Consider the following 24,213-nt stretch of genomic DNA (forward strand, 5'->3'; position numbering starts at 1 on the left):
ATTTACTTTTTCATTATTAAAAAATTTTTTTACAGGTGATTTTGACGTACCACCTTTACTTAACCAAGTTATAAATATTATCCAAATAGGTGTGCCTGTCGTCTTTCTCGTATTCATTTCCTCAAAAAGAGATAGCATAATACATGTACAGGTTTCTCACCTATCTCCATTTCAAATAGATAAGAGAGTTAAAACCAAAGTTAACATTGATAAATCTAACTTTTCATTTAACTTAGCTCAGTTATATTTATTTTACTATCTTTTTTTATTCTTTGCTCACATTATATTCACATAGGTTTCTCTTTCTAATAGAAGTAGACTGAAAACATAAATATTAAACATATTTCGTAATGATTCCTATGAAGAGTGCCTTCTTGAAGCATCTGCCATCTACAGGCGTTTTGTAAAAAAAATTACTACATTACCATCCGATTTTAAATATTATTTTTCTATGTTTTATTTATAATTTAAAATTTAATTTAAATTGTTATTTTTATCCTTGAATAAGTAAAACAACAACTTATTTGAAATTATCCTACTATTTTTATTAAATTTAAGATTTTTTAGAAAAAATTAGTCTTTAATCTCTTAAAAATTAATTGTTTTTATAAATAAAATAAAAGAGACTTGCTTCAATAATTTAAAAATTACATTTTATTCTTTCAGGTAGAGTTATTAAGATTAAGAATTTATAATTAAATTTAATTACTACCAAGAATATATGAAATTTATAATCCCGCCATTTTGTAAGAATGGTATTTTCTCATAATTCGGAAAATGCATAACGTATTCGTTAAAATCCTGCGCATATATATCATTGTTCCAGGGCGGTAATGCAATTCGTTAAAATTTATAATAAATACAATGTTATAGGTAAAATTAATTTAAATATTTTTCGATTTTTGTATTAATTTGAATTTAGAATAATATAAATAACATGAATTTATTTGAGTATGTTTATACAGATAAAAAATTATGAACCTTTTAATTTTTAATACCAAATTAATTATTTTATTTGGAAATTCTCTTTTTCAAAAATTTATTCGGTTATGCTATTGGAAACGGGGATCTTATTTAAGAAGCGTATAAATAAAAATGATGAAAAAAATTTGACAAAAATAAAAATCAAATAAATAACATTTTAATATGTAAATAGAGAAAGTATTTTCGATAAAAAATAAGAAAAAATTTCTTTTTTTAAGTATGGTATTCATAAAATTAAACAGTAAAAAAAATACAATAGTTAAGATTTGATACGTGTGGGTTGAAAGCTCAGATAATACGGCACTGTGTGGGTGGTTGTCTGTTAGCGGTAAATTGTGAGCAGTTGTGCTAGGAGATCGATCGTGGACTCGAGGCGGAGCGGACTCGAGGAGTCGCCGCAGTAAAGAAGGGGGCACCATCTGACCTGCCCTGTTATACACTTAAATATATTACAATAATATATATATTTTAATACAAAATTCTCCATAAACGATAAAAAAACCAAAATGTATATTTATAAAAAACGATGGATTAAAAATTTTATAAATGAAATATGTTTACGAATTTATCAAGAAAACACCAAAAGACAAGTGAACTATTCTACAACATTTACTACTGCAATGTTTGTTCGATTTTTATCGTGGTACAATTGAAATATTATAATAATATTATTAATTATAATAATAATTATTATAAAAGTGGTGCTATTGTGTTTGTGTTTTGGTGTTTGTTGGTGGCGAACAAGTTATTATTGCTGACTTTGGGGTGTAAATCATCATTTTATTCAAGGTATATCTATTCCTATTGTTGCGGATACGAATGTTGTAGAACAACTGGGGACAAACAACGATGCAGAAGCGGACGACAAGACAACAGATCTGCCAACTCCGTCCCAATTTGTTATAAGAGACGTCCGAAATAATTTTTTTATTACAACAATTTATCAACAAATCATTCAAAATTTTTGGATATCTTTTTAACATTTTGTGACGAGGCTACTTCGCCGCGTCTGTCCTAAAGGGGACATGCCGTAATGGCAAGAGAGGTAAGAAGTTTGGAAGAAAATTCTTAAAATTATTTTCATATAAAAATTAAGAATACACCTAGATTCAAAAATATGTCAAAAATTCCGTTTCTTAAAAATAAATGCATAAAATTTATTCAAAGCTTTATAATAAAATTTCGATTCAAAACTTTCTTGAATTAAAACTATCACAAAAAAATAAAAATTATGAAAATGAAATTGTTAAGTAAAACCCAACAAAAATTACTTAAAACTAAATAGTTATTAAAATTTATCTCGAGGAAGCACAAATACCTGATAAAATAAATTTATCTAGCGTAAACCGTAAAGACATTTAAAAAAAAAATACATTTTTAATTTACCACCTTAGAAAACTTTTAAAATCATTGTAGTTAAAATTCATTGAAGTTACAATAAATTCGTGTAGTTAAATAAGACAACAATCTTATTGGTAGGTCAGACATTTTGCAAATCAGAAAAATAAATTTTTTTAATTGATATCGACACAACCATTAAGACATTAAATTTTTAAAATTCATTGCAGTAAAATTTCATCCAAGCTAGAATAAATTAATCAAAGTAAAAACCTTAATTTCCTGTCATAGAGAAATCAGACGATTGTAAAAACCAAATTAAGGTCTGGTACGAAGAAAAACTATCGATGTGCAGGATAAGTATTAGATAATTTTTCTCTACGTGACTTTATGTCACTATACCTACATTGATGTTAAGGAAAATTATATCAATTAAAATTTAATTATCAGTTAAAGATTTTTAAAAAAATACAGAAGGATGCATAAGAAGGTGTATCAAATAATATACAGGATGAGGAAAAAGTAATGTAATATGGTCTTTTGTAATTTTGAGAATGTCTCGATTAAGCAAAGTTATAGAAAATAAAATTTATTACAATTTATTCTCTAAGCATTTTCTCAACCTATATCAAACTAGTTATTAGTATTTAGTAGCAATGATAAAGAGGCTGCAAAAATCAGTCTTCTTTCTTGAAAACAAGTCTTGGTAGACTAGTGGATCTAAATCACCCATAAGAACTCTTTTGGTACCCGAACTAGGCTAGTAATTTTGTAACCGAAATCGAACATAGATACTTTATTAGTTGAAACTTTTCAACTGGTGATCCACACATTTGAACTCAGCAGTAGAAATACTCTTAAATCTTTTTTCGTTTTCTAAATAATCCTAGGGTATACGTTACCTATCAGAAAAAAAACTATAGAGTATACGCGCGTATATCGCCATATAGGTACCTTCCATTACAGCACTGAGTATATGATACAGAAAATATTGAATTTAGAATATCAAATACTAGCTGTGAACTACCCGCTTCGCTTGACAGCTTCAATTTTGAATACAAAGGTTATTGTGTTATAATCTTCACTTCATAGGTCGTCACTTACCCTCCTTTTGTTCACAATTTCGTTTAACCTCTAAAATAATCAGTGTTTCTCTACTATATTATACATGTATTATACATAAAATCCTTTCTCTTGAATCACTCTATCTATTAGAAAAACCGCATCAAAATCCGTTGCGTAGTTTTAAAGACCTAAGCATACATAGGGACATAGGTTGAGACACCGGGATTGTTTTATAGTATACTATGTTTATGATATTGAATGATATATCATGAAACCATATATCACTAAATTTTATATTTTCGCTGCGCCAATAAAAACAATAAACATTATTTATGAAAATCGTGATAAAAATTTTGTTGACAAATATGAAATTATGTTAAAATAAAAGCTAAGTATAAGAAACAACTAACGTCTTTTATAATCGTATATACCTATGCCTATGCACCCCCCTGTATAATAATAAATTAGAGGTGGAGAAACAGATTTTATCCAAATCGATTTTGATGTATATATTCCGAGCAAGCTAAAATTTCGTTCTTCCAAATACAGGTTAAATTCATAAATTTAAATATTTTAATCGATTACGAGGTTTTGGTAAACTTAGAAAAAATATATCCACGTGGATGAAGTTCAACATTCCAGTATCTCTGCTGACGAGGAAAAATTAGACGAAAATTCAGAGTAAAATTTTTCGATATATTTCAAAGTTTTTTTAAATATTGATACCTAAAGATTTAGAGAAAATCACTATTATACGAAATAACACACTAATGCCCTGCATCAATTTAAATGTATTTTATGGAAAAACGATTATATTTTTATTTATAGGAAAATATTGTTCATTCATTTAACTAATGAATATCAGTTTTCCAAATTAATCTTAAGAAAATTAGCGTTGTTACATAATAAAGCATACCTTTAAAAACACTTCAATTTAAGATTTATATGTTAGAAACGCAAACTTTAACAGGACAAATCTAAAGATTTAACACTTTGAGGTATTAAGAAATTTATGTGCTTGTAAAAGCCATTAATGAAAATGCATATAAACGATTTAAAGATGATCCTAAGAAAATGTTATTTTTAAGGAACGGGCTTAATTGTTTTGGGAATGTCCTATAATATTATCCTCTGATATAGCTGTAAGCTGTAAGGCTCTTTAATCAGAAAACCTCTTAACCAAGAACAATTTCCCCAATAATATAAAATCTAGTTTTACAAATAAAACTTATACCATAATGTAAGAAAATTATTAAAATTATTTGTCTGTCTATGGTTATCGTAGACCTAATTGAATGGGTGATTTCAACGCTGGTCTATTTTTATGATTCTTGCCTTTGTTTAATGAAAATGAATGAATTTTCTACATCATTCAAGACCAAAAAGGATTAGAAATATTTAATTTTAAATATATTATAATTTTTAACAGCTGAACTAAATTGCTACATTATGACGACGATTTCTTAAAATTTTTGCAAATTTCACTTGTTCTCAATATTTACTTAAGGTGATTGTAAACCTAAAGTATTGTAAAAAAATTTTGGTTTATTGCACGGTACACAGATATAAACCAAATACATGCTTTGTAGTCAAGTAATGAGTTACTTTTGGCTTTATAATACCACGCAACTACAAAAATACATAATATATTGTGTGCAAGTGATGCTTATAAATTTGATAGTATAGATATCGCTCTTCAATCATCAATACTCTAACTATGGTCGTCTCTGTTCATCAAATGATGGATGGATCTTCGATGAACTCATAATCAAATTAAAATTTTGTTTTTATATCATCGGCAACCTTTTATTTTTATGGTATTATTGTAAACTACAAGATTGTCTAAATATTTTAGACAGTTTTTTTTATCACACTCTTTAGATTTTTTGATATAGAAATATCCAATTGAAAAGGATAACCTATATTATTCATCATTTTTTCAGCCAACTTTTGAACGATAAAATAATAATAAAAAACCCGATGACCTAGAAATTTTTTGTGATTTTTGGAAACTTTGTTAATCAAAAAATGTATTTATAAAGTATTATTGAAATCCCTAGTATTATTCAATCCTTGCATATCTCCTTAAATGAAGTTTTAACACAAAAATCAAATTTCACTTTTTCTCAATATTTATTTAAATGAAGTTTTAACACAAAAAGCTTCGTTTCGAGTATTATGGTATAAAATTTGTCTGAAAAAAAAATTTGTTTAAAAAAAATGAACTATTTATAAAGACTATAATATGATGCACTTATTACAGATAATAATTTGTTATAAGTTGTTGATTATATGTATTTATATATACAACAGAATAAAAGTATATAATTTACAATAATCACGTGTTAAAAGTGAATATACAACCACCTCGACTCGAACGAATGCTATATGTAGTGCTCACATTTTCAAATGAATAGGCTTTTCCCATCATATACATATATATAACTAACAGTAATATAGTATAGTATATATATTATATATTATATATATATATGTATATACTACATAGATATAAGCATAGTGGTATATAAATGCACACGTAAAATCAAATATAGCACTGAGAATGTTGTATCAGGGTGATGCAGCAAGCAAAATGAGGTCACCATCGCACTAGGACACCGGGGCACTACCCTATTCCACTCATATATATATACATACATACATAGATACACATATTAAGTGTTGAGATAGTATATGTAATATGTATTTTATTAATATACCATCTTCCACGTTATGAGAGCTGCAACTCGCCCCTATTTTATTTGCACTCCATCGGCAAATTTTTAGATAACTATTATTACTTAAGGGGGATAAAATTTTATTTTATTATATTCAAGTCTTAGATTTTATGCTCATTTTGAAAACGTAATGAGATAACGGATTGAAAATTTTTTGACTTATTGAGAAAAATTATGGTTTAAACTTGATAAAATGCAGTTGTGAACTATTATTTATTACGATTATACAAACTAGTACCTATATAACATTAAAAAATTCGCATTCCATTTAAAATATTGTAAATTTTCTTTAATTTTATACTGGTTTCTAAAAGTCACTTTGCACCTTTATCGGCATTAAATATAGATTCTTTAAGGGGGAGTACGAGCGCCAAGGGAAGTTTAGATTTGTGTTTGAAATTATTTGTATTTTATTTTCAACTTTGATGATGAATTTTGTAATAACTTTATGGATGTAGACGAAAAATAAGAATACAGTTTTTTCGATATCTGCCTTGACTTTCGAATTATCGATTTTCAATTTTCAATATTTTGAAAATTACTCCAGATATCGAAAAATTTATTCCTACTTTTCGTCTTATATTGTCAAGTTGTAACATAATTTACCATTAATATTGAAAAAACGTTAAGAAGCGAAAATTTAATGATGTTCCTTATAAGAATGTTAACAACTTTTTTTCTGAATATTTTTTTGGAAAAATTTATCTAACTGGAAATCAAAATAAATTTATTAATAATGTAAAATTTGATTTTAATTAGGGCAGATCTTTTAATCCATTTTAAAAACGTGGAATAATATAAAATAAATATTTTTTTAATATAAAACTATAAGTACATATCAAAAAATGGTGGAAGCGCAAGGAATAAAAGAGCAATATTGTTATACAAGCCTTCGAATTATGTTTTTATTTTTGTATTATATCTTAATAATGTATTGTCATCCGACTTACGAATTTTCTACGATTTTGAGTAATCTATCCCACCGGGAAACACTTAATTTTCAAATAATTTCATGTAATTTTATAATTGAAAATGATTTTTCTAAGTTGTAAATTCAAACACCAGTGACGTAAACATATCGCTTTGGTAATGCCACCATACGGAAAAATGATAAAATAACATGCAAGATGATAAATGGTTTGTGTCTCAACTTATTTTCAATATATTATGACATAATTTTACATGGAAACAAGGCGAAAAATGTGAATTTAGCTCGATTCCACAAGTTGTTGTTACTTTATCAAAACTTTAACTACTTTTTATTAAGAATTAATAAGAAAGGAATGATTAATTAGAAAAATTACTAGAGATGAATTATTCTTTCATTAATAAATGAATTTGGCAAAACAAAAAAAGAATTAATGCAACTTCTGTATTTTTTATCAATTTTGGCATCAATCTGATATTTTAATATATTCTGTCATCGTAATTTTCGTCTATGAAAATACACTTTGAATAAGCATAAAAAATAAGGGCGAGTTATAGTTTTATTACGTGGAAAAACAACTTTTTAATAATCAATTTCACTTCTATCAAATAATTAAGATTAAAATTTTTTATGGAAAATTTGCACAATGTATTTTTAGACGAACTTTTTTTTCTTCTAGAGTGGATGAATTTTCTAGTTTCTTCTAATCGGTTGATATTCAAAATAAATTTTATTTAAGATAAAAAAAACGGCTAATAATGTATTTTTGATTCTAATAAAATAATTAGATTTATAAAAAAAAAAAAAAACGTTATTAGTGTGAGATAAAAAGAGAAACATAGTCATTATATCCATCTTTTACCCTCGTGCGATGATTCTACCATTATTATATAGTACAAGTTAGAATCGTTCTAGGTATATTTAGTGAAACAGTCCGTGCTCCAGATTCAAACAGAACGTTTCACAATAATTTTTTTATTATTTATCCAGTGAATTCGTTCATTGAATCTTCAATTAAATATAAATATATTAATACCTATACTTTTTAATTATTATGTAATGAAAATGAATTTAAAATACAATGTATTAAATCAGGGTTCATTGTTTGATGTTTGTGCCTTTTTTATGAAGAATAAATCAACTAAAAAATTAAATGTTTTTATAAAAATAATTAAAATTATTTATAACAATTACTCTTACTATTGTTGGTGTTATTTTTTTGATAAGATTTTTCGTGTGAATTTTTTAATATAATCTATTTTACACATATTTATTTTTTGAAAAAAAAACAACAATAAAATAAATTAAATAATATTTTATAAATATTTTTATTAAATTTTTTAAATTGTAATTATATTTTATTAAATTTTATTAATTATGTGTTTGTCAAGTGTACGTATTTATGATAAAATAATTTTTATATGAAATTTTTTGATCAAATGTGTGAAAAATGTCTGATAATATATAGTACAAACTTATACTTGTACTATATATTATACCGAGCTTTGTATATAGATATATTTGTGCTGTGACCTACATTTGTTCAATAACCCCAGGAAAAGTTCTGCTGTAAAACAAAGATAAAATAATCATTTATTGAAAATTATCTTTTCTTTTTATTAAGAATTTTAATTTTTCTTTTTTTAATTAAAAAAAAAAATGTGTACAAATTGGATATTTTTAATTTTTTTTAGGAGGCACGCGGAAAGAGACCTTTTAAAATATGGGATAGTTGGCGAAATGTCCGTAAAGGTCTCGTAGTTAATAGTTTTGAAGAATTACTTCTTCGTGGTAAAGAAAAATTAGGTGTGCCGGTGGGCGAGCCAGTTCGTCTTGTGCTCGATTCAGACGGCACCCAAGTAGAAGACGGTGAATATTTTCGAACTTTACCAAATAATACAGTCCTTTTATTGCTACGACCTGGGGAACGTTGGTTTCCCACTGGTGTCGATGTTATACGTGCTGGTAAGTTATTTTTTTGTATTTGTATTAAAAAATATCCGTAGAAAAAGGGTTGACTAATTTTGGGTTGAGTTACCACGGATTGACTTATTTGATAACTCAAATTACAAGAGTGATATATGTAAAAAATTGAATTTTTATCAAAATGATATAATTTCTTTTGGATATTTTTTCGGAATCTTTTTTACAGAGATCTGTAGTTTCGTAGCCGTTTGTTTTTTATTGTATTTTAAGTATGAAATTACAACGATTTGTATTTTTTTGTTACAGCAATATCTGCTATTCCAAAAATCGTATGCGAAACAATTCACGCTTTAGAATTACATGATGAAACACCATCGTGGAAAATCATGGACAACAAAGGACGTGTCACTGTGGTACTTCACTGGGACCAACGACAAGGTCGAGGAGGAGATCGAGGATCTAGCGAACCCAGTCCTGGCGGTCCAAAATTTTCACCAAGTAAGAAGTCATCCGGTGAAATGGCAGGTGGTCCGCGTCCATCTTTAGTCATCCAGACCAGTCTGGATAAAATTCAAGGTATTCATGATTCACCTGGTACTATAATAAGTAGTGGCGGTAAAAGGGAGACTTTGATTAATGATATATATGCTGGGGCAGGGGGTAGTGCCACCAGACTTTACACCTCTAGTCCTCAGATAACTGTGATAAACCACGATGATGTGACACCAGCGAAAGGTGTCACAAGTTCCTATGGTGTTCACCATCCTCGACTGCACAAGCAGGGTAGTTCATTTGAGTCAACGACGATTCATATCCATACACCAGAATGTGCCAATCATGCGCATCATCCAGCAGCCAGATCTGGTAGTCCAACAAGCAATGGTGTTGTTGAATGTGATTTTCACTGTTGTGCATTGCATGAAGAAGGTCGTAAAATAGCAGTGCATAAAAGTGTCGCAACATCACCAATACAAGATGCTCAACAACAAACATCACCACAGCCACCTAGTTCATTATCAGATGGCTCAAAAAAAACTGGGCAGGTCACTAAAGGTACGGGCCATGTACGTTTTTTGGACGTGGATGATGGTGGGAGCAGCGGTAGTGGTGGTCTTAGCCGTCATTCACAAAACGAACATGATAGTTCGGAGAGTGAAACGGAGAATACAATTATGGAAGATGAAGCAGTCACCTCGGAAAAGTTTTTATTATTGATAGATCAATTAAGTGTCGATCAAAAACGACATCTAACAATAAAAGATATTGGTATTATATTAGAGCGATTAAACTCAAAAATTTTAGATGTTGAAAAATTGGAGAGAGATTATGAAGCGAATGATTGTTATAATTGGACGATAAAAGCAACAATACGAGGTGATGTGCTTCGTGAATTAGGCGTTATATACAATGGTAATTATTATGCTATATCAGAACATCCTGGTTACAAAGAGGATAGTGAAGAGAACAATGAAGAAGCTGAAGAAGAAGAAGAAGAAGATATTATTTAAAAACAAATAAATTAGAAAAAATTTTAGGTATTTATTAAAATATTAAAAAACAAAATAAATAAATAAAAATGATTTAAATTCAATCAGTTTTACTTAACAATCGTCAATGATGATCTTACGTGGTTGGAAACCATTTTTAATACGTCATCATTTTACTGAATATATAAAAAAACAAACAAAAACGAAGCAGCAGCGGGGAGATTTAAATAAATTTCTTAGTTAATAATCAATTTATACACGGGTTGTTTCACTCATAATCATTTTCAACACCAATTTTCATCGATAATTGGCGTTATATTTTTATGAGATTGCTCTGTATATAAAAAAAAAATTATCATCTAGTCAATATGAATTGGTAACAATTTTTAAAAAAAATTTTTGAAACCAGCAAAACAAAAATATCCCGATAAATTTTTATTGTTTCAATTCAAAACAATATTTAAAAAATTTTTCTACCAATTATTCTTAGAATGTTCAATACAGCCCATAACCAGTAAATAACACAATAGGTTCCTTGACGTTTTTTGTAGGGATACAGCATTTTGTAGGGATATTTCTTCTGCTACCAGTGATGGGGACCTCGTGACAAGGGACCTAAATTAAATCCTCCAAATAAAATGGTAGATTTAAATTAGGTTAACTTGTTTTACTATTTTGACCCTCGAATTACCTCACTGTGGTTATCCCTTATAACGAATGGGTACTCTATCCATAATCTTCAGTATAAATCGAGATATGTCCGTGTATTAATTAAGATGAGGAAAATATATAGAATTTATGTCGAAAATACTATTATAGATTAATTATAATATAAAATATTTAAAGAAAACGAAAAGAAAATATAAGCTCATTAATTTCTAAATATCAATTTTGTCTAAAAAAACAAGGAATCTTGGAATTGACTATTTTATACATACCTACTTATAAATTAAATTTAAAAAAAAAAATCAATTTAATTTTTTATTATTATTAAGAAAGATATAAATATATTTTTATTTGGGAATAGTAAAATTAAACTGATTGCTGTGATAAGTGAATTGTCGTTAAAGCAAAATTAGTACAGGAATTATATAAATACGGTAACAATCGCTAAAACATCGTTGGAAATAAAAAAATAAATACCTTGGTAAAAGAGGTTCGGGATGATAGATCCCTGATTAAAAAATAAATAAAAATTTCTAATTAATTCGAAGGAAATAGGACTAGGAGAATAAATGAATTAATTTAAAAAAATTTAATTAAGACTTCGTTTCGTAATTTATTTAAGACTTCCTCAGTAACTAAAAATTAAAACAATCGTTTTAATTTTTTTAATTATTATTCATTTAATTTACTTAGGTTAATTCTTAGTTACTGAAGAAGTCATAAATATATGACGAAACGTTGAATTTATTCAAATTAATTCATTTATTCTCCTAATCCTATTTCTTACGAATTAATTAAATGTCCGATAAAAAAAAATTCGCCAAAGAATTCTCAAGTCACAACCTAAATAAATTCGAGTGCAATTTGATTACAAGAGAGTCAAAAATCCGTAAAATCGATTAAGTTTTAACATCATTAGCTTCAATTGAGTATATTTTACTCCGAGAAACTTTTTTCTCAAGCAAAATTTGTTCGCTGATTTTTTTTTTGTCGTGGCCATTTTTTTCAAGGATCTGTACCTGAATCCTGATTTTGCAAAGGAAAGCTTACACGCGTTATGTCAAGTACAGATTGTGTTAAATGTGTATCAATACGAAGGGTACAATGCGTATAATAGTGCTGAGGTCATGGTATCGATATCTATACAAAGTAGTTCACTAACACAAAACGGTCAAGTGCAAATTATGGTGTAGAAACAAAAATTGGAGAATTCGTTGATTGAACAATACTTTAAACGAACTCATTTAAATAAATTCAATTAACTATTCAATTTTTGTTCACTCTATAATCGATTTAACAAGACCATTTAATTTTTAACAGTTTATGAAGTACAAGGTGTCTCAAAAGTCATTTTTCTTTCTATTTTAGAATCTGAACAGTTTAAAAGTTTAAATTCTAATTTTGATTGTATTTTTCGGTTCTTTGGACAGTTTGGGTTGTACTTCATCGATGAATAAATAGTTAATGCTCTTCATTAATTCTTTTTGGACAAAATAACTATTGATAATAATGGCAACTTATTATCGAATTTAAAAAAAATATCATGTGTTGTAATTCAGATACCTACAGAAGTTTTTCTAAATTTTTCGATAATTTTTAATCGCATAGATTAATTAATATCGGAAAACACATCATTACTAAAAATTATATTCGTTTTACTAGTAACCATACTAAGTTTTTGCCAAGTTATGAAATTTTGTTCAATGCTTTACTTTTTTATACACTACTTTGTATCGATCTTGAAACCTACACCACCTCGGTGCCATAGTTACCCTAAAGGTATTTATTTCAATATAAAGCAAAGCTGAAAGTATCAGAAAAAAATAGTTGGAGATACGTATCTTCTCTATAAAATCAATAACTAGTTACTTTATGGTTATTGTATTTGGCTCGAAAAAATAATATTAATTCTACTTGACTTGCTCGTATTGAATTATAAGTTTCGAGAACTTGTAACCATCTCTTTCAATTGTAAAATATATGAAGATCGCTTTGCACCAAAAATGATAGGTTTTTTTGTATGGAAACATAAAGATAATACGCCGTATAATACAATGGGTTTTCGGATATATTCCACAATTTATTCCACCAAAAATGATTTCGGACTTTAAAAAACAAAACTGAGTACTTTGATACCCTTAGGCTCTTAGTCTTTTGATACACGCGACACGAATGAAAAGATTTCACAGTACATGCGTTCTTAGCGTGCGTTGTTAGATAAAAGGCTAAAGTTATAATACGAACTGCTCTATTAAGCACAAAATAAGGCAAATGTTCTGGACATACGAACGAATTTAGACTATCTACGTAAAAATATTTTAGCAGGAAATGGTCATTTTTCACTAATTTGTCCCACTTTCAGAACTAATAAAACCTTGTGCCTTTTTGAGGACCCTAAGCAACTTTGCTTGTAAAAAAATGAAACTTTTATTATTAGGGAGAGATTAATACATCCAATCCTTGTCCCGTTTCACTTAGTGGGCAACTTTGAACAGCTATTTCTACCTACGTTGGCACATATCGTAGACACATAATCGTAAACGTAATTCACGTTCTGACGTAAACAAGCGTTAAAGGATTAAATATGTTTGATATTCATATTCGTGAAATCAGTTTTTGAAATAGCTGCCAGTAAAGGAGAAAAGAAATTTTTAACGAACGTGATTCCATACCGCGTGTAAAGCTAACATCAAAAAAGTTTATTTTTTGTTCATTCCAAATCTGTATAATTGCGAGACAAGCATAGAGCATACTAAGAATAGTTTGTAGAATGATTAATTTAAAATAAATAACAAAAAAACAAATACGTACTAAATATTTTAAGTACACAGAACAAAAAATATATAAATTAATTAAATTTAAACAAAAAAAACATTGTGCTTTTAAAAACTACAAATAAAAATAATTCACTTCCAAAAAAAATTGAAATATTAATTATTGTTGCAAAAAAAAAAAAATTTAATAAACAAATTTTATAAAATAAACTGCAGTTTAGTACACCAGAAGTATTAAAAAAAATGAAGAAAAAAAAATTAAAAAAACTTATTTAATTAATCAACGTTATTATTACCATATTTCCCCCCTCCAAAAAAATAATCGAGATAATTTGTAATCCATAAAAAAATATGTCACTTAGAAGCCTAATGCAAACAAATAAAAAATACGATTAAAAATAAATTTAAACGATAGAAAAAAAGACTATATAATCAAATAAATCGAAATTTAGTAGACCCAAAGTGTAACTTTTCAAAACAAAAAATCGTAGTAAATTAATTAAAAAAAAAAAATTATAAATCTTTAATTGTTGACATTCTATTGTTAGAGCTGACTAAAACTGCCAATGCCAGGTATATGGAATGTTTATAAAAACTTTAGTTCCAACCTTTTTTTTAGTTTTTTTGGGCTCAATGGGCATAAATTATATGGGAAGTTTAGAGCAATTTTTGAATACAAAAATTCCTGGCATACAAAACGTAGTTATATACAAATTACACTATTTATTTAACGTGTCATAAAGCACAAACAAGAAAAAATAATAAATATTAATAAATAAAATATTAATTAATTAAAAAAAAAAATCAAATCATTTACATAAACATTAAACCATATATCTCTCAAAATATTTCATTAAGTGCACATTCGGAAAATAAAACGAAAACGGCAGCGATTATGATAAAACAAAGTGTGTAATAAAAAAATTAATTATTAAATTCTTTAATTATATAATTATTAAAATCTATTCGTGTAACCGTTATACTTCCAAATGAAAAACTTTACGATATAAAACTAATTAAGATGGACAAATTCAAAGCTAAAAGGACGTTAAGAAAATGAATTATTCGTTTCGATAACAAAACAAAAAAATATATATTTAAGAATAACAAAGTTCTAAGTGATTAAATTTGTTTTTCAATTTTTTAATTTATTGTTATTTTGATACTATTTTCATATTATTTTCCATATGATATGTGGATATTTAGAATATAAGATTTGTGAAAATATATAAAAGAAAATTTCAAAAAAATATATATATTAAAAAAAAGTAAATGTATAACATTATAATTGTTTCTGTTCCATATGAAGCAAAAAAAATCGTATAACAAATAACAATAATTGTGCCAAATTTTTATTGAAACAATACTGTTTGTTTCATCGTTATTATCGTGCCAAATAACTATGTAATGCGATGAACTGAGAAAAATGCTTTTTCAAATTTTTTTTTATTACCCAAAAATATATTTAACTAGTTTTTTTTTAGTTAATTTAAATCAATTTTGATGTGGAACTTTCTTTATTTAAGGCTAGATTTAACTTCCATTATCTAAATAACGAATCTGTATTAAATTATTTTTTTGTCAATTTACTTAAATTTTCTGAATAAAAAATTAATTGTTATATTATATCAAAGCTTATATAAATAATTTGAGCTTAAAAGTTTTACTATCGATAAATATTTTCCAAAATAAATTACGAAATTGGTCTGTAATGGATTATTGACTATATAATTTTATAAAAATATAGTTTTTCCCAGTTTAGAATATTTGTGGAAATAAAAAATAAAAAAGAATGATTACCAATTTTGTTAAATAGTCAGATTTTAATAAAAAAAATTTACAAGGGTTATATAATCTTGAGGATAAGATCACTTTACTCGTTTAAAAATTATAGAAGTTTTTTGTCTGGAAAAATTGACAATAAACGAAATAAATAAATTTTTGAAAACAAATAAAAAAAAAAACTGGGCCGATCAATCGAACAAGTGGGATGGATGGTTTATCAAATAAATTCCTATCAAGGTGTTTCAGCAGAATTGTGTTCCTTGTAGTATTTAAAAAGAATGTACTCCAATCCCAACAGCAGGAAAATGTCTTTTTGCTTCTATATTTTTCCCGCACATTTAAGGAAGAAAAGTCTTATACAAATGTTCTAGGCGTTACAAATATCTGCGAAATTACGGTGTGTTAAAATTCATTTTATACTTTTTTTACAAATTGCAAAAAACCGCTGTTTTTTAATTTAATTTTACTTACCAAACAAAATAACTCAATAAATATCAATGTATTTCATTTAGCAAGGAAGCAAATAATTTTGAATTTTGTCCCCGTTGAAAGAATCGATGTTCCATAAAAGCCGACAAAAAGCAATTCTTAAGGAAGAAAAATAAAATAGCGATTTTGAGCGTTCTTTTTGCTATTTGTAAAAAAATCACAAAATGAATTTTAACGCAACGGGTTTCATTTTTTAGATATTTATAATGCCTACAACTTTTGTATAAGACTTTTTTTCATAAAATTTGCGGGAAATTTGTTAGAAGCAAGAAAAAATTTTCCAGCCCTTCAGCGGCTCATAAAAAAATGCGGAAAAATCAACTGTTGGAATGAATATAATTCCGCTGAAACATCTTGTTTGGCATTTATTTTATACGAAAGCCCCCAATAAATCGGTCTAATGTGTTTACTATCAATTTTTAGAAAAAAGTAAGTTGTAGCCTGGAAACCTAAAAAAAGTTTCACTTCAAATGATTATTTCATGTGATATTTATTCTTAGAAGTATATAGTTTTTTAATTTTCTTTTAATTATATTGAAAATATATATATATATATATTGTTAAATTATTTTTGTTTAAAAATATGGTAAAGAAACAAATATAAATTAGCATTTAAAATTCAATTTATTGACGGAAGATTCAAAAAACACAAAATATAAGGTTTTTCAAATTTTTAAATATTATAAAAATATATAGATATAAATACAAAAGATATACATATTTATATTATATATATATTAAATATTATTCATTTAATATTTATATATTATATATGTATATTAAAATGAATCTACCGTCAAAATAAATATACCGGTAGCGAATGAAGCCGGATTCGAAAAACTATAATTATAATACTTTCGAAACTATAAACTTTATAAATTAATTTTGTTTTTTTAAATTATGACACCATGTTTGACGAACACAAAATATCGTAGCATAAAAAATTTATTAAAGATTATAGTTTCGTTAAAATAATGTACTTTATTAGAATAATATTAATATTATAATATTGTTATAAACACTGCCCACTTCGCAACGGGTTTTATATTGAATGTATAAATAGATAAAAAAAAATAATTACAAATAAATAAATAATTTAAAAAAAAAAGGGAAAAAATGAAAATTGTAGATATTAATGAAAAACAATTGTATGGAGACAAAAGTAAAATAATTTATTGTAGCCGATTAATCAATGGCTACAAACAAATTTCAAAAAAAAGTCTTTAATAAAGCAACCAAATTCAATATTCTATGAAAAAAAAATCAATCCCAAATAAAAAATCGTTGTTTTTATATATAGAGTGTCTTAAAAAAAAAACGTGAACTCGATAAAAAAAATTGTACTTAATTCTGGTTTGTCATTTATTATTTTCATTTGTGAGGATTAAATCTTTTGGCTTCTTCCACAATCTTAAAGATTTAATAAATTGAACAATATTCCGATTATGAATTCATCTATATATATAAAAGAAAGTCGTGTTAGTTACTCCACTTATAACTCAAGAACGGCTGAACCGATTTAGCTGAAAATTGGCAGGGAGGTAGTTTAGAGCCAGGAGAAGGACATAGGATACTTTTATTTTATTTTACTAGCTGACCCGGCGAACTTTGTTCCGCCTTAATGGCAATAAATAAGAACATTCATGTTTTTCCCATGGTCAATTATACGTGGCATGTTCACGGGTCGGAAGACCATCTGCGTTGTTTGTTTTTGCGCCTGATAATAAAACAAAAAATGTCGTGTATCACAAGGTACTTAAATGAAGAGCAACCTATGTACTAAAATACAGAAATAATTATGAATGATTAATGTAGGTATTTAATTTTTTTTGTATTTTTTCCAATTAAAAAAAAAAAAAAAACTGCTTATTTATTGCCATTAAGGCGGAACAAAGTTCGCCGGGTCAGCTAGTATAACATAAAGAAAAAATTTTATAACCCACAAAAACTTGGTAATAAAGAGTAAGCATTCACATAGATTGCTTACGCCTAGTTTATCAGTATAAGCTTAAGCGTGACCTTAGATTTCATACTTTTCTTTGAAATTTATCAAAATTATAACCATAAAAAATTGGAAAATTATTATATTTCGTTACGAAAGTTTTCATACGGAAATAAGCGAAATTATTTAAGCAGCTTTTGTTTAATTACGAATAAATTAAAAATTTATTTTTAATCAATCAATTTTTGATTTGTCTCAAAATCACGACGCTAATCAGTTAATACAGTTCGCTCAAATTAAATCTATTTTTCAGATAGAAAATCTTTTTTTCACTCAAGTGTTCATTCAAGTACCTATAAACTGAGAAACAGAAACTTGGAGTGTTCATTCAAGTACCTATAAACTGAGAAACAGAAACTTGGACCTTAATAACCAAAAGAGAGAATTATGTTCGAATACTCGAAAAAAGGAGAAGACTAAAAAAATGAAAATATTTTACCATAATTTCGAATTTTAATTTCATTTAAATTTAAAACTGGCCCCATTTGACCATGAAATGGGCCACTTATAAAAAGCTCGATATCTCTTATTAAGTGCTCGCTCAAGTATAAACTGAGAAACTTGGACCTAGTATGGTAAATTTCAGACAATATATTGAATATTAATGGTTTTAGAAAAACTGCTAATTTTGGAAGTAATATACATACAGATACCTACCAAATTTTATTGCTACGTGATGGTTTCAAACAATTTAGTTACTGAAATATTTAGACAAACCAGATTACAAAACATAAATAAATAAATTTATACAAAATTAACGATAATTTGTTTGAAAAGCGGATTAACTAATTGGCGAATTAAAATGCAATATTAATTTAAAAGCCAGTACTAATAAAGACACTTTATATGGAAAAATACAATTAAAAAAGTGGGAACATTTTACTTCCAAAATAATAAATTTATTACAAGTACAAGTTATTCAAAAGTTAAAACAACGCAATTTCGTATTTTTAGCATGATCATTTTTTGGTACTAATATAAAAAAAAAAAGCATTAATTACGATTTTTTAATTAGAGCTAAATTCACATACAAAAACAACTCAATTTATTAAAAAAAAACAAATTGTTATCTCAGTCAGTATAAAATAGAAAAATTGATCGGAATGTTTAATAATTAGTGATTTTCCATAAAAATAAAATTTTTATTTTGCTCTACAGATTTTTTTTGATTGTTATTTTCAAAATATTTGTACCATAAAATATTGAAGATGAATAATAATTTCAAAATATGATTTGGTATAGAGACATTTCATTATAAAAAGTAATACTCTTAAAAACAAAAAAAAAATATTTATTGCCGAAATATTTAATTAGTTTAAATTATTAACATAAATTATTTATTATTTTAAATTATTATTATTATAAACAGAAAAAACAAAACACTTTATACTGGTAATTGTCAATTTTCAAAGTAATACTTAAAAGAAAAAAAAACAAATTTATAAACCTCATTTGAAAATACTTAAAATATATTTAAATAAAAATAGGTGATTTATTCAGTATGGGTACAACATTTTTTCTTATCACACAAAAAAAGGAAGAATTTTATATGTAAGTCATTTTATATTAATACACATCGGAGATCTTTTCAAATTATGTATTTTGTGTTAATTGGATTTTTACTCGAAATAACTCAAAAAAATTGAAAAAAAAAAAAAAAAAAAAAAAAATAAGACCGTGTTAGAAATACAGTTCCATCTTCAGACAAAATAATAATCTAAAGAGAGAATTATGTTTCGAATACTCATAAAAAAAGAAGACTAAAAAAATGCAAATATTTTTTACCAAAATTTCAAATTTTAATTTCATTTAAGTATAGAACCGGCCCTCATTTGGCCATGAAACCGGCCACTTATAAAAACCTTGATATCAGATATTTCCCCCCTCCAAATGACGAAGCTTTTGTACACAAAAATTTTAACTCTTTTTAAAAAGTTGAGTGTTACAAGCGGAGAGGCATAGCTGGGTAATCACAAGGTTCTGGTGCAAAAAAAAACTGGGGCCCTAACATAACTGTTTAGGTTTTATGATGTAACTGCAACAATAACTATGTCTCAACTCGAAGTCAACAAGAATTCATCCTTATACTTCTTCAGTAAGTTTCTTCAGCTTCTCAACCGGCAGTTTTGAGAACTGTCCCAAAAATATTTGGGATAGAAATATTTTTTCTGACGTTGTTTGCGTTTGAACGCACCACTATAAAAGATTGAAATCCGCTAAATGTGACCCCGAATTTTTCAAGTTGGCAACATAACACTGCACAAACAACAGAAAAAATACAGGGGGGGTTTCCCACAAGTTTCGAATAGAAGTCAAAATTTGTTGGAAATTCTCCTGTATTCTTTCAAATGAGTTGCCATGGTTAAAGTCGTGTTGCAACCTATTTCATTTAAATTCCGAAGGTACGAAGATTTTAGCTAGCTCTCGATACGAGGTTTGCTGGTCAGGGTCCAAGGGCCCCCTAAACTTGGAAGTCCCGGTTCACGGCACCGTCTAGCTCTTTGGTAGCTATGCCACTGGACAAGCGAATATACAGAAATTATTATCTTTCCTTTCTATCGTTTTAATTTGTGACAAAAGCACAATATTAATTTTATATGTCTTAAAAATGTTTAAGATAAAAGTTGTAAGACACAAATAAAAATTATCTTATTATTTTTCCATCGTACTATCCATTTTTCATAGCCCTTTATAGGTAAAAATTGAAGCTTTACCTTCTTCTATACTGTTTTCATACTTGAAAGATAACTTTTTAATTTGATTTTTTTATACATATTTTTGAAAACGATCATCTTTGTTTATTAATATAAAATGCTATTAAGTCCAATTTTTCATTATTTCTTTAAAAAATACGTACAAAAAAATCCAAGTATAAAAAGATGAAAATGATAAAAAAAGCCACGGGAATGTGATAAATATAAGTATTAAAATTATTCAGAGACATAAAAAGTTAAAAATCTTTTTCAAAATACTATGTTCTGTCTGAAAATTTTGCTAAGGTAGGCCAAATTTTTTCTTCTGCCCTAATAAAATTCATTTTTTCTAAGGCAGACTAGTTTTTCTGTATACCAGACACTATTTTTTATAGAGTAAATTTGATAATTAAGTTGAAAATTAGTTACTTTGTCGGCGTTATCACATTTCTAACCCATAGATACCATCATTTTCATCTGTTTATTTTTAGGGTTTTTTATGTATATTTTACTGCCATGGGAGCTAGGACTATTACAGATTACAAACAATACAAAATAAGGCAAGTTTTTCCACTGTGAATTAAATGGGGGTGATAAACACTAAAGGGATGGTAAAGAATATTTGATAAGTAATTTTTGTAAAAAAAAAAAATAATTAAAAATCATATTGAAAAAAAAAACTTTTAAATAACTAGTAAAAAAAATTAAAGACATTTATTAATTAGATCTGACAATCGATTGAAAAAGAAAAACAATTTTAAAATCGATTATACACAATTTATAGTTAATTTTGTTTTAGTTTTTCAAATACAAATAATTAATTATTAATTAAAAAAAACTGTTTTTATTTCATTATTTAACCGACGTACAATACATACACACATATTCTCATCACCAAATTGAACACTACCATAAAATGAAAATATTATACTTTGGCTGTATAATATTTTATTAATAAAACTACCACACATTTTTTTGTATAAAATCGAAAAATTTAAAAAAAATCAATTTTTCTGTTATTAAGGGAAAACAAAACAAAAACAAACGTATGTAAAGTGATTTATAAAAATAAATAAAAAAAATATTTCGCTTGAGAATGTTGATTATGAAAAATAAGCGAATTTTTATGTAGATGCCTTTTTTTAAATTTTTTTTTATAATGAAAATCTTTTTATTCCTTTACATTTTTTATCCTTTTTGTTTGTGCATTTTAACAGTTGCCATAATTTGAAACAAAGTATCTACTTCAACACTTAACAGTTATAAACATCGGAAACAGTAAGTATCTTCTTTTTTTTTAAATTGACAACACAGCTGAAAAGAATGACCCAAAATTAGTGGGTTTCAAAAAAAATTCAATAAGATCAGATCAAGTTTGCCTTTGTTATCAAAAAAATCGAATTTTTTATCTTTATGACGTCATCAGAATCCAAAAAATTTAATTTTGCTCTATCACATCCAAATTTTATCCGATTTTGATAAACCAAGTATGTAATCCTACGAAATTTGGGTCATACTTTTCAAATTTGTAATCAAAAGTAACCTAGCTCTAATAGGTTTCAAAAATGTGGAGTCCTGGTCCAGGAATTAAGCACATAGGTGATAGCTAGGGAAAAATTGACATCACAGCCGAAAAGAATGACCCAAAATTAGTGGGTTTCAAAAAAAATTCCAATAAGATCGGATCAAATTTGCCTTTGTTATCAAAAAAATAAAATTTTTTAACTTTATGACGTCATCAAAATCCAAAAAATTTAATTTTGCTCTATCACATCCAAATTTTATCCAATTTTGATAATCCAAGTATGTAATCCTACTAAATTTGGGTCATAATTTTCAAATTTGTTATCAAAATTAACCTAGCTCTAATAAGTTTCAAAAATGTGGAGTCCTGGTCCCGGAATTAAGCAAATAGGTGACAGCTAGGGAAAAATTGACATCACAGCCGAAAAGAATGACCCAAAATTAGTGGGTTTCAAAAAACATTCCAATAAGATCGGATCAAAGTTGCCTTTGTTATCAAAAAAATTAAATTTTTTAACTTTATGACGTCATCAGAATCCAAAAAATTTAATTTTGCTCCATCACATCCAAATTTTATCCAATTTTGATAAACCAAGTATGTAATCCTACTAAATTTGGGTCATACTTTTCAAATTTAAAATCAAAATTAACCTAGCTCTAATAGGTTTCAAAAATGTGGAGTCCTGGTCCCGGAATTAAGCACATATGTGATAGCTAGAAACTCACTCCTTTAGGAACTGATAAATATTAGGATCAGGATACCAAAAAGGGTAACCAGAAAAATTAATAATAATTACTCCTTCACGAAGCAAAAAAGTGCGGCATATCAGACCGTGTATTAGTTGTATTTTTTGTATAGAGTACTTGATAGATTAAAACATATGACTAGATATAGTAATAGAAAATTTACAAAACTTCGCGTTTTGTGACAAATTTAATGTAAGAAAAGGAAAATATCACTTTTTTTTACGTTTTACTTCATATTAATTTTTATACCACATTGAATTCGAGTCGACGCATATCAACGACAGATTTGAAAGTATTTGTAGTTGCCTACATAAATGCAGAATGCAGTTATTCAATTTCTTTCGTGTTTTCTTCTATTTTTCTCATTTATAGGTCAACAACCTGATAAGGCACATGCATGACAACATATAATAAAGTAAGTATGTATAAGTAGGTCAATAAATAAATAAAAACATTGGTCAAGTTTTCATCGACTAATCGAAAAGTTTAATTTTCTTTACTAAATTTCTGCCATTTCCGGAAATATAAAAAAATTGTATGTTTTTGTTTGAGAATTTTTAAAATTTAAAAATTTCACCTTATTAAAGATTGATCAAAAACAATTTTTTGTAAAGAATTTCAAAAACTTATTAAGTGAAAAAAAAATTACGTGGACTTGGAACGATAAAGGTTACTATTATTTTTTTTACAATAATTTGATTTACAACTAGAAAGACTTGTACATATTGTATACATACGATACGCGTACGTATATAATTAGGTCACTCGGTCACCAAAGTCAGGGTGTGTTACAGGCGGGTGTGTCAGTGCCATTGCCCTTACTCAGAGCTCTTTGACTACAAATTTTTGCTACCCTACTTGAACTTACTTGTTCAAGATGCAATCTGTACAATTACACTATAATGTACTACATATATTATCACAAATCCAATTGCACATAGTAGAGAGTGAGTTTTATTAAGGTGTTTGTGTCTCCCTACAGTATATTGTAAAAAAGTTTTGATTCATATGCACGGTATATGGCATATAAACCAAATACATATTTGTAGTCAAATAATTTGTTATTT

The 24,213-nt window shown here is 26.8% G+C and overlaps 1 protein-coding gene across 2 annotated transcripts; it reads left to right on the top strand.

Annotated features, from left to right (window-relative positions):
* Positions 1 to 1,967: 1,967 nt before the first annotated feature.
* On the top strand, positions 1,968 to 10,582 carry LOC123295708. Of its 2 annotated transcripts, XM_044877137.1 has the most exons (4): positions 1,968 to 2,029; positions 8,748 to 9,018; positions 9,286 to 9,555; positions 9,637 to 10,582. In XM_044877137.1, the coding sequence occupies exons 1-4, from the start codon at positions 2,018 to 2,020 to the stop codon at positions 10,485 to 10,487; spliced, it is 1,404 nt and encodes a 467-aa protein (XP_044733072.1). In that variant the 5' UTR covers positions 1,968 to 2,017; the 3' UTR covers positions 10,488 to 10,582. The 2 variants fall into 2 exon arrangements, with proteins under 2 accessions (XP_044733072.1, XP_044733071.1); XM_044877136.1 differs by having other exon boundaries at positions 9,286 to 10,582.
* Positions 10,583 to 24,213: the final 13,631 nt, after the last annotated feature.

This window comes from Chrysoperla carnea, chromosome 3 (assembly GCF_905475395.1).
Source record: "Chrysoperla carnea chromosome 3, inChrCarn1.1, whole genome shotgun sequence".
Classification (NCBI taxonomy): domain Eukaryota; kingdom Metazoa; phylum Arthropoda; class Insecta; order Neuroptera; family Chrysopidae; genus Chrysoperla; species Chrysoperla carnea.

What these genes read in the sequence shown, in the direction of transcription:
- LOC123295708 (XM_044877136.1), top strand. An exon ending in TGTCGATGTTATACGTGCTG is followed by an intron (nt 9,019 to 9,285) that starts GTAAGTTATTTT and finishes TTTTTGTTACAG; the next exon opens with CAATATCTGCTATTCCAAAA.